The sequence below is a fragment of the Tinamus guttatus genome, unplaced genomic scaffold (assembly GCF_059628265.1).
Source record: "Tinamus guttatus ecotype Peru unplaced genomic scaffold, ASM5962826v1 Tinamus_guttatus_pri_ptg000190l, whole genome shotgun sequence".
In the NCBI taxonomy this organism is placed as follows: domain Eukaryota; kingdom Metazoa; phylum Chordata; class Aves; order Tinamiformes; family Tinamidae; genus Tinamus; species Tinamus guttatus.
The window spans coordinates 581909-594234 of NW_028288724.1; the positions used below are offsets into that span (position 1 = coordinate 581909).

The 12326-nt window shown below is 49.0% G+C and overlaps 1 protein-coding gene across 1 annotated transcript; it reads left to right on the forward strand.

The window, feature by feature from the left end:
* The first annotated feature begins 4170 nt into the window (after positions 1-4170).
* On the forward strand, positions 4171-5106 carry LOC148594880 (olfactory receptor 14A16-like). Its single transcript, XM_088523483.1, has one exon. The coding sequence runs from the start codon at positions 4171-4173 to the stop codon at positions 5104-5106; it is 936 nt and encodes a 311-aa protein (XP_088379609.1).
* The last annotated feature ends 7220 nt before the right edge of the window (positions 5107-12326 follow it).

Sequence of the window (12326 nt, forward strand, 5' to 3'; positions counted from 1 at the left end):
GCTTCTGATGTGCAATCTCTTCTCCATTCCCCTCCCATATGCTGCCTTTTTGCCATGGTGCTCAGGTTTCAGTTCCCTTTTTACCCAGGTGGGTCCTCTGAGATGTTTACCATCTTTACTGAGCATCAGGATGTATCATTCTTCTGCTTGGTGGGTGCTGGCCTTAAAGACTTACTGGCTTGGTGGAGCTCCTGAGCCCTTCAGAGATGTCTGCCTTGGGACCCCCACCTGGACAGGCTCAAGTCTGCTCCTATGAAGGCCAGAGTCTCTACCCTGCTTCTGTCCTTCTTCACTCCACTTTTTCAAGGACACTGAAGGCAAGGCTGGCATTGGCTATCCCATCCCTGCTCATTTCAGCATTGTTTGCAGCTCCACATCTAGGAAAGTTTTGGTGGCCCCTCTGTTGCCTCTGCTATGAAATATTCCCTGAAACCTCTGAAAACCATGCTGCAATCCTTGCATTCTGATGATGGACCTTTCAGTGCATCTACTCTTCCCATAAGGAACCAGGGCCTCTGAGCCACAGATTTCCTCAGGCTTCTTAAAGGCATCTATATCAACCTCACCCTAATCAGGTAGTCCATAATTTCCATCACAGTGTGACCTTTATCTTCTGATGCTCACCCACATGCTTTCACCAAGACTCTTGTCTCCCCCTGCATGGAACTCCACACATCTCAGTTTCCCCTTTACACAAAGGGCATTTCCCCTCCTCCTCATTTTCCCTCACAATTTCTCCTGAAAAGCTTGTACTGTACTATCATAGCCCTCCAGTTGTTTGAGTGATCCCACCACATGCCAGTTATTCTCAGAAGGTTTCAACCCTGTGAGAGCTACTGAATCTCCATCTGCTCATGTTTGTGCCCCAAGATGCATTTATTTATGAATGTATGAGCTGTAGAGCCTCTGCGTGGCACAGAGCACAAAGGAATCATGGTGAAAGCTGTTATGAAGGGCCAAGAACACTGTGTCTGCAATGCCCCCACTCAGAGCAGTGACATGCTGACATAGATAGCAGGTGACAGTGGAATAGTGGAATGTGACTCTCACTAACAGAGCAAACGCTGCAGTACCTAAGGTCAGGGAGAAAGAGAACGGGGCTGTTCAGAAATGGCAGGAGAGGGGTTGCTGCCCAAGCTGACTTCATAGCACCTTGCGCCCTGTGACAGAGGTGAATCAGTCTCCAGGTTGGACAAAGTGCCGTTGAAGAAGTCCCTGGGTCTGTAATCCAGTCACACTACAGGACAGCCTGTAATCCAGTCACTCTGGGGAGATCATCTACACAGGCCCTGGTCACACCATCTGTGGGTGAAAAAAGGTACAAGTGTAGAACTAGAAGAGTTTGAGAATGTAGAAACTACCGTGCAGGCCTTGCTGTGATGTGCCTCTCATGTATGCAGCATGCGTGGCTGTTAGATGGGAATGACCTTGCCTAAGATCAACAGTAATTTTAGTTGTTTGGGCACAGGTTGGAAACCTGGGATGCCCAAGGGCACTGGCCCAGCAACCACTCAAGAAAGGAATGGCTTTCCCATATGTCTCATGCTGTATCTGTTAGGCACGTGTAGTTGTGCTGGACAACGCAAACATTTGACATGGCCCTAAGGACCTATATTTATGTCAGTGAATCAAGTGTCTGCACTGAATTACATAGGCTATTTGCACTGTAGGGGTCTGCCTGTGTCTCGGTTTTGTAGGGTGTGGAGCTGTAGTAGTAGCAGTAGGCCTCTAGAAGAATTCCAGATAGCCAAGGAAATTCCGCACCTGACCCTCATGTGATTCTCTAGAAGGATGAAAGTCTCACACTTGTTCCATCAAAGCACAGAAACACTGGCACAAATCTTGAAGCAACTTGTCTTTTCAAAGGTCACCTGGTAGTTTTGTGTGGACAACTGGAACCCAACCTCCATTTCCACTGATTTATAATAGGAGCTTGGACAAGGAGTTTGCGTGTACAACATCTCTCTTGTGCACCCTTTACAAGCTTGGGCAAGACGAATCCCACCTCCTGTGTGTTTGTGGAGTTCGTGGGAGCGAGCTGAATCCTGCTCCACTCCAAGAGTTTATACACTGACATGGTATGTCCAGATAGACTACCTCAAGAAACACCTGAATCCTTGGAAAATGAGCTCCCTTCTTCTTCCTGTTTAGGGGTCCAGTGCAGTGAAGAGATGGGAAGAGGTGTTTCCCAGAGTGGGGCATTTCTACCTCTTCTAGTTAACCATCCCCTAGTTTGACAAATGGCAATGGTGGAATCAGTCTCTCTGCACTGTCCACAGAGAAGAAACAGGATGACCTCAGTGACTGCTTCCCAGCAGGAAGAGAGAAATTTATGCCTTCAGCAGGGTCTGTACCAGACTCCTGGGATGGAGGGAGCTCATGGAAACGTGGCACCCTCAACCTGACCACTCCATAAACAATACATAGGCAGCGGCTAATTGAGCATGCACCAACTAAAATCCATCTAGTATGCAAACATGACTATGAGTCAATCATCTTCCCTCCTCCCCCCATAAATAGCACAGGCAGCTCGGAGCCCATTGAGCTCTCCTTCACAGCAGCGGGCTGTTCTTCAGAACCTCTTCTTGAGCAGGGACACCTCTCAAGGATACTCCTCGATGTTGAAAGATTCCTTACTCACAACAGCTCTTCAGTAGGTGACAAATAGCATGCTGCAGCTTTGCAAACCTTTGAAACTTTCCTTAACTGTATCTCTGATGGTACACAGAATCTTTTAGACGTAAACTGTTGTCCATGTCCGAGGCTAGGATTGGGTCCAGCCATCCCCAGGCTCCTCTGACAAGGACTTTGGAAAGCAAGGTTGTCCATTCTGAAACTCATGATTCATCAGGAGGGTCTTCTTGACACTTTCATCTGATCCTGTTCTTCATGCAGTTCATAAGTGAGTAAACCTTGCCATTGTTCATCTTTTAATCATTGTCTTATTTACCACAGAAAAATGTTAAATCGCTCTATCTTACCTCAATAAAATATATTACTGCTGCTCTTGTGTGGGAGACCTGCATCATTCCTCTCCATCCTCAACTCTCTGCCCAGAAGCAGCTCCTCAAAAAAGAGTAACAGGGCTCCAGGCACTGCCTGCTCTTGCTGACATAAGGTGACAGAGGCAGAGAGATGTGAAAGGCAATCTGGAGCAGGAGGGCAGAGGAGAGCTCCTTGTGGAACAATATTCACAGCCTTATGCATGGGAAATGTCTGATTGTGGGTTAATGCTGGAGAGGACATTGTCGGAGTCTTCTAAACTCATCCCATTTCATGACTGTTTTTTAAGGATTATTCTCCCAACTTCTGCAGTATGCTGGAGGAGGAGATATTTCCAATTGGAATTCACTGCCACATGGTCAGAAGGAGAGGGTGTCCTGGTACCGTCTGCCAAGGACACCCAAGGGGGATTAATCCAGTGGATTCACACAGGTCTGTCTAGAGCTGTGATTCAGAGCAGTTCTGAGGGCCCAGTGGGTGGGGTGTGGTCTGTGAGCGCTGAAAAGGGAGAGATGTGGGAACAGAGACACTGGTTCCTGCAGGTGCAGGAGAGTCCTGCTCCAGGCAGCAGAGTCCAAGTGTGGACGGAAATTACAAATTTCAGAACCTCTTCTCCTCTCCCACCCAGCACAGTCCTCCGGCCTGTGGAGTCTAGATCATGAGTTATGTCTTTGGTGGTCACATACCCAGAGGAGGAGAAACACTGGAGTGCCTTCATGTCTCTCTGTGTCCCTGCCTCCCTTGGCAGTAATATCATGTCATTACTCCATGACTCCCCATCTGTCTGTGTTGGTGTTGCTTTTCCCTTGGAGTCTCTAGTGAGGGGGATTCAGATGCAGTTCAGACATGGCACTTGTGGCACCTGCCATGCAAACCTGTCCTCGACAACGAGGTGCCCAACTCCCCCTCTGGCCTTTGGGGTTCTGGGCAATCAACTGTGGGGTGAGAGGGACCTCTCTCTTCAGGACACCCCATCTGCAGGAGAATTGACCATTTCACTCTGAAGAGTCTTTGACACTGCACAGAAAGGAAAGACGGGGAGGAGTATCGTTTCCTTTTGTGGGGAGGGCAGAGGTGTAAGAATAAGAAAGCCCTGCTCAGAGAAGTCTGTCCTAACTTGTCAATGTCTTTCTCTCCTTGGACAGTCCGCATGCCCAAAGGAAGCAAATGTCCAACAGAAGCTCCTTCAATGAGTTCCTCCTCTTGGCATTCTCAGAAACGCGGGAGCTGCAGCTCTTGCACTTCACGCTGTTTCTAAGCATCTACATGGCTGCCCTCCTAGGGAATGGCCTCATCATCACAGCTGTAGCCTGTGACCACCACCTCCACACCCCCATGTACTTCTTCCTTCTCAACCTCTCCCTCCTCGATCTTGGCACTATCTCCACCTCCGTCCCCAAATCTATGGCCAATTCCCTGAGAGACAGCAGGGCTATTTCCTACTCGGGATGTGCTACCCAACTCTTTCTGCTTGTCTTTTTCATTCTGGCTGAGTACTTTCTTCTCACTGTCATGGCCTATGACCGCTTTGTTGCCATCTGCAGACCCCTGCACTATGGGACCCTCCTGGGCAGCAGAGCTTGTGTCAAAATGGCAGCAGCTGCCTGGGGCAGTGGTTTTCTCTGTGCTGTCCTGCACACTGCTAATGTATTTTCACTATCACTCTGCCAAGGCAATGTGGTGGAGCAATTCTTCTGTGAAATTCCCCAGATCCTCAAGCTCTCCTGCACAGGCTCCTACCTCAGAAAATCCGGAGCTACTGTGGTTACTGCCTGGTTAGGCTTTGGGTGTTTCATCTTCATTGTGGTGTCCTATGTGCAGATCTTCAGAGCTGTGCTGAGGATCCCCTCTGAGCCAGGACGGCACAAAGCCTTTTCCACGTGCCTCCCTCACCTGGCTGTGGTCTTCCTCTTTGTCAGTACTATCATGTTTGCCCAGCTAAAGCCCCCATCCATTTCCCAACCAGATCTAGATCTTGTGTTGGCTGTTTTGTACTCAGTAGTGCCCCCAACAGTGAATCCCCTCATCTACAGCTTGAGGAACAAGGAGCTCAAGGATGCCAGAAGGAGATTGATCCAATGGTTATATTGTCAGCACCAGTAACTACCCCATTTGCCTCTACACCCCATTCCCAAGATATTTGATACCTAATCTATGTGTTGTTCACTCTCAAGTTATTTTCCTTTGTGTGTTCTCGTGAAAAGGAAACATTTTGGTTCTTGCCGCTTTGTGACCAACCACTAAACCCCTACCATATAAGAAAATGTAGAGGAGACGGGCAAAGGGTGAGGTGCCCAGGAAGCTCAGGAATCATGTAGCATGTAACTCTCTAATCACTGCTGTTGTACAGAGAATTGACTTCATTCCAACATACAGGCCACAAGAGGATGTCAGTCTTCTTAGAGAAGCAGCTATAACTCTCGAGTGGATTAATGTTTCTTGCTGAGTTGATGAAATGAATGTGAATATCTCCCTGATATTAGCCAGACCAGCATGAGGGTAGTGTATTCATAGCTCAGCCCAACATAGGATATAAAACGTGTACAACGTACAAAAGGAGTTTTGAAGAGAGCAACGGGCTTGTGCTGACTTCATCCCCTATATTCCCTTCTGGAGACTAGAGATGCCCAGCATCGTGAACGTGACCATACTGTGCATACTGATAACAGCAATCACATGGTATTGTGACCGAACTGTGTAAGTGCATTTGTGATTTCTGTACATTGTGGAATCCCCCTGCTAAATCAAAATCCATTGTAACATCAACTATGTTCAACATAAACTTGTTCTATTAAACCTTTCACGCTCTGTATGTATGGAATATCAGGAAAAATCTGCTCAGAGACTCTCACAGGCAATGGCCCAGCAATGATTCCAAAACGTCATGGAGAGCATCAGTGAGTATCACCTAGGAGGACAGAGCACAAAGGAGAAATCAAGTCATCCGTTGAGCTGGGCCACTGTTCCTAACTGGGCAAGGCTCTTGGGATAGGCTGAGCTCATGGCAACCTGGCAGCAAAATCTAGAAACAGCTCTGTCCAGGCACTGCCTGCTGCTGGTGACATGAGATGAGAGAAGACAGAAGGGGAGAGAGAAGTGAAAGGGTGGATTGGGAGGACAGAGGAGGGCTCAGTGTTGGAGAAATATGCACAGATCTTGATGCAGTAAGTCTCCGGCAGCAGAGAAATGCTACTGGGATGCCTGGAGGAGTCTTCTCAAATCATCTCAGGGTTGAAATCAGAGCAGTGTCCTGTGCCACAGGGTGCTGTGTGCCCAGGGCAGGGACTCTGCCACTTGCAAGGGTCAGTGCTAAGCCAGCCTGGGCATTTTCTCCTGCAGCAGCAGGGAGAGGCTCTGGGTGAGAGGATCAGGTTTTCTCTGACCTGCTCCTCAGGAGCTGCATGCAAAGAAATGGCCCTGCCCAGTGCCCAGAGCCGGGGGGTTTCAGGAGAGCACAACTGAGCACACAGAATATGGAAGGAGATCATAACATCAAAGCATCTCTGTGAGTGCTGGCAGAGAAAAGATGTTGGGACAGAGGAACAGGTCCAGGCAGGGACTGCTCCAGGCAGCAGAGAAGGTCAGAAAATGAGAGGAACTAAGAGAATTATGAGGGCAGGATGGATGTGGGCAAGTCATGGCCAGTCCTGCTCGTGCAGACACTTTTCTCTGATCAAGTCCCCCAGCTCTCCTCTCCCATCCAGAAGAACCTCTGCCTTGCAAGCCATGAAGTCGAGGGCATGAACCACCTTCTCTGCAATCACAGCCCTGCACAGGACAGACATGTTTCTCCTGCCACGGGCCCATTTCATGATGCCCAATAGAGGCTGAGAGCAAAAGTCTTGCCATGTTGCTGGAGAAGATGAAGGCTTTCCAGAGGGCCTGTCAGTCTCTAGTGCTCCATGTTCCCCCTCTTCTCCAAACTGATCCTGTTCTGCGCGTGAGTTCTTTGGGGCGGCAGGTTTTCAGCTGCAGTTCACACAGCTGCCCTGCAAGCTGTGCCACAGAGGGCTCTGTGTGGGAGTGAGGTGGTCTCACTCCCCTTCTAACCTGTGGGGCTCCATGAACCATGGAGTAGGAATTGATCTGGCTCTCCCTCAGGGAGACACCATCTTGAGGACATTCGACTCTTTCCCTGTCGTGCTCTGCCAGGCTGTGAGATGCCCTGCACAAAGGCTCTGCTGTTTCATAGCGTATTCAATATCTGAGAGACTGTCAAGAAGGTACAGAAATGCAAAGAGTGTGGAAGTGGTGGTGAGAGGCTATATATGGGCAGCTGAAAAGACCCTGTGTGTGTCCTTGGCTAGAAGGGCAGTGTGCCCACCTCCCTTCGGACTCTGAGAAAGGGAGGGAAGCTTGAAGATCTGCACTTCCAAACTGGATTCCTCTGCACTCAGTAGAGGCTGGTTTCTTTTTCAGGTGTGAGATAAGTGTGATGATGCTCCAGTGGAAAGAGCTGGAAGCACCAGACAGCTGGGACAAAGCTAATAGACAGACTAACTGTCCTCACTCTGCACCAAGGGTCAGTGAATGTTTTCCTCTCAGCAAAAACATTTTAATCCCCAAGAAAATATATATATATATAGATGTTTTTGTGTTTGTATGTTCTTCAAAACCTAATTGAACTGGACATAAAGATGTTGAAAAGGCCTTCCAAATGAGCAGTACATTTCACCTGACAGAAATTCTGTACGTCAGAGCTAGTCTATTCCCTCCTTCCCACCACTGCACAGCAGGACTAAGCACTCTGCAGCACATGGGTAGAGTCCCTGGCTCCTCACAGCCCACTCAGCCACTGCAAAGCAGAGCTCAAGCGGGGGATTGCTATGAATGAGGCATCACTATGTGTTCCAATGGTGTGGCGGACCTTCCCATTCACACCTTTGTAGGCAGAGCTATGTCTCTTAAAAGGGTGTGACACTGGGAGGAAAAAAGGACAGAGATGGACAGTGTGGGCCTCTAAGTGGGACTTTAAGAAGACTGTGTCTTCATGTAGATGACAAGCTTCATTTCTGATGGTTCCTTGCCTCTCACACATAAGAGAATCTGAGAACGGTTGAGGTTGGAAGGGACCTCTACAGATCATCTAGTAGAATCCCCCTGGCAAGCAGGGACACCTAGAACACGGGGCACAGGGTTGCATCCGGGCAGGTTTTGAGTATCTCCAAAGAAGGAGACTCCACAATCTCTCTGGGCACTCTGTTCCTGGGCTCTGTCACCCTCACAGGAAAGAAGTTCTTCCTCACCCAGAGATGAAACTTCCTGTGTTTCAATGTGTACCTCTTACCCCTTGTTCTGTCACTAGCCACCACCAAGAAGAGTTTAGTCCCATCCTTTCTCTCATACAATGGAGGCTCCTCACACAATAAATGCTCCAGTGCTTCAATCATGTTCATTGCTCTATGCTGGACCCCCTCTAGAAGCTTCATATTCCTCTTGTACTAGGGCATCCAGAGCTGCACACAGTACTCCATGTGTGGCCTCGCCAGAGCTGAGGAGAGGGGCAGGATGACCTCCCTCAACCTGCTGGTAACACTCCTCTTAATGCAGGTCAGGATTCCATTGGCCTTCTTGGCCACAAAAGCACATTGCTGCCTCATGGTTAACTTGTTGTCCACCAGGACTCCCAAATCCCTCTCCACAGAATGGTTTTTAGTAGGTCAACCCCTAAACAGATGTTTCTGGAAAACATGTCTCAGGAAATACTGGTGCTTATTCCAGCGATTTTCCCGAAAGTGTGCTTCTCGCTCATTTCTGTCAGTTTCCTTCCTTGTATCTTCAGTAAAAGGGAAATTGTTCCAGGGCTTCAGATCGGAGGAAAGGCATAAGTCCCTTTCCCTCTTACTCTGCAGTGATATTGCTGGGCCTGTGGGGACACAAAAGAAATGAGAAAGATTAGGACTGGCATCTGTTGTTTTTCAGTGCATGAAGATCACTTCTCACCCTCTATTCTACCTCTTCACTTGAGCCTTCCTGACAGCCTCTAACGCTCCTAAGGCAATCCTAGCAGGTCAGCATGTCTGCAAACTGTCTTTTGGACATGACTGTTGAGCTGAGCTAAACCAAAACTGTGCATGCCCTATCCCTGAAAGACCTAGCAGGTACCTTCCCACTCGAACCAAAGACGGATTTCTGATGTCTTTCCTGGGAACACAGTAGCAACAAATGTATTTCAAAACTTGAGCATGACCCACATCCTTGATAGCAAAGCCATGACAACATCAGTTAATGGCCAAATGATGGCCTCAGGAAGGGATCTTTCACACTCACTGCCCACACTGAAATGTCCACAGCTGCGATGCAGCAAGGAGAAGAGCACAGTTCTTTACAGATGGAGCCTCTAAGGGACACACATACCCTTTCCTGGCAAATGTATTGAACACTGTGTGACAGTCCCAGCTACTGCATGGGATCAAAAGCTCTCAAAGCTGCTTTGAAAATTTTGCGCAAAGGAAGCATCTCACGCACACAAGCACACGGCTACAGAGTTGCCCTCATCCATTCCTCCGAGTGCCATGAGTGCCATGAGTGGCTTCTCTTTCAGCTTTTTTCCCCTGCTTTTTTAGCACGTTGGTACTAGAAATGGCGGGTGGGGGGCCGCTTTTTCGTGAGAGAGGGCAATTGGCAGGAAGATTTCCTGTGGGCAGAATACCAGAAAACCCTTCTGGGCAACACTGCAGAGGGCTCTTGAAAAGGAAGGCTATGCAGTTCTTCTCAGTTTGAGGTAAAGCTGTGAGGCGCCAGGCTGATTCCTTTGAAGCCTTTTTTCCACGGTGGACTTTGGCCATTCGGGGCACTGCCTTCTCTCTTTTAATTTGTACTTTAAAACATAATTTCTTGGGCTAGTGCTTTTCTCACTCTCTGTCCTATTTGGAAAAAAGCAGACTTGCTGGGATGTATGCGTGGCCTAACAGAGTCTCCCTGAGGGTGATAATTTAAGGCACATGCCTAGAGTTCCTCTGTTGACAGCATCAAAACGAATGCATTGTTATGGGGATGTCTGTGAGGCCAGGGCATGGAAATGGGGGACGGTAGAACTTAATTAATACAGGTGGGAGTGTTGTCCTGCCCTTAGGTCTTGTTCCCTCAGGATTCACTTGAGATTTGCTCTATTGGGGGAACAGCGTCACCTCTAGTGCCTCATGCTACCTGAGCCATCGCATTGTCACTTGGGCTTCAATGGCCTACGCAGGAGCACAGAAGAAAGCACAACCCCCACCAAGAATCAGAAGGTCCATTACCTTTCTGTCCAGTGCCTCTCCTCTCCTCCTCCTGGCTGGGCTTTACAGGTGCCCCTCGTGGTTTCCTAGGTCTCCTCTCCAGCTTGTACCTGGAAAGCAGAAAAGGCAGGGGGCATCATACTTCCTTTGTACATTGTGTGAATAGGAGGGGACACAGGGGCATTTGGGAGGTGCTGGGAAGTCCCTCTTTTTTCAAAGCAGAATAGGCCAGGTGCTGGAGGAGTGTCTCATAAAGTTGAGAGACATTAGGAAGACCTCCAGCGCCTGGAGCATGGGCATGACCTTTCTCCTCAGGCTCTTGCAGTGTTTCCTTGTGCTTCCTGTGAAAATGCCAAATCAATTTCAAACCAAATATCCTGTGTGCTCTTGGGATGATCACCCAACTCCTGTTCCTCCTCAGGTTCAGGCAAGAATATATTAGTGTCCTTTCCTACAGCCTTCCAGCATCCTTTCTAATTCCTGTCTCACCCTCTGGAACACTTGCCAGCCTTCCCTCAATGATGGCTGTGCACGTGAGAACCTCCATACCGCAGACGTGTAACGGAACAAAACACGGAGCACCATGGGAGCCAGGACAAAGCTCTCCAAAACCCACTAAGCACAGGCTTCACTGTGGCCTACATAGAATCATAGAATGCTTATGGCTGGAAGGAACCTCTAGAAGTCATCTAGTCCAACCCCCGGCATGTGCAGGGTCACCTAGAGCACGTGGCACAGGACTGCGTCCAAGCGGGTTTTGAAGATCTCCACAGAAGGAGACTCCACAACCACTTTTGGCAGCCTGTTCCAGTGCTCTGTCAACCTCACTGTTAAGGAATTTTTCCTTAAGTTCCAGTGGAACTTTTCATGCTTCAGTTTGTGGCCATTACCTTTACTTCAGTCAGTGGCCACCAGTGTAAAGAGGCCAGCACCATCCTCCTCACTGCCTCCCTTGAGGTACTTATATACACTGATTAGATCCCCTCTCAGTCTTCTCTTCTCCAGGCTGAACAGGCCCAGCTCCCTCAGCCTCTCCTCATAGGGCAGATGTTCCAGGCCCCTGATCAGTCTCGTAGCCCTGCGGTGGACTCTCTCCAGCAGCTCCACATCCCTCTTATACTATTGAGCCCAGAATTGGACAGAATACTCCAGATATGGCCTCACCAGGGCTGAGTAGACGGGCAGGATCACCTGCATCGACCTGCTGGAGATGCTCTTCTTAATGCACCCCAGGATCCCATTGCCCTTCTTGGCCATGAGGGTGAAAAAGATGCTCAAGGGTAGTCAGCATGGATTCACCAAGGGGAAATAATGCTTGATTAACCTGATAGCCTTCCATGATGGAATGACCACCTGGACAGATGAGGGGAGAGTGGTGGATGTCATCTCTCTCGACTTCACCAAGGCTTTTGACACCATCCCTCACAACATCCTCCTGGGCAAGCTCTGGAAGTGTGGGATAGATGAGTGGACAGTGAGGTGGATTAGGAACTGGCTGGATGGTGGAGCTCAGAGGGTGGTGATAGTGGTGCAGAGTCTAGCTGGAGGCCTGTAGCTAGTGGTAACGTGCCACAATTCCAACGGAACGGTATGTCTGGAATTCACCCCAGTCAGGCGGCCACCCGTGAACTGCTGACAATCAGGGCAAGTTTGTATAATCCCTCATGCCACAGCGTCCATCAGGTTAAACTGTCATCATAGCACCTTGGCAGACTGACGGAAAAAGTCATGGGAACGCTGAGCCTGTTGAAACTCATCCGGCATGGGGCCTGTCCATGCTGGAGCTACCAGCTGATCTGCCCGTTGGTTTCTCTCTGACAGATCGCCTGGCAAATTTGTGTGACTCCAAATATGGGTAATAAAAAATGGCACCTAGCGTTCATTGACTCATAGCCAAAGTGTTTTAAAGAGGGCAAACAGAGGTGCATCGCCAACTTCTTTCAGAATTGCGCGTTCCATGCGTTGAACAATACCTACTACATACAGGGAGTCACAGACCACATTCAGGGCCTGATCTGGCCAGCGCTGAAAGCCATGACGACAGCACATAATTCTAGTTGTTGAGTGGAAGCACAAAAGTCTGATAGCACTACCTCCTTCCAG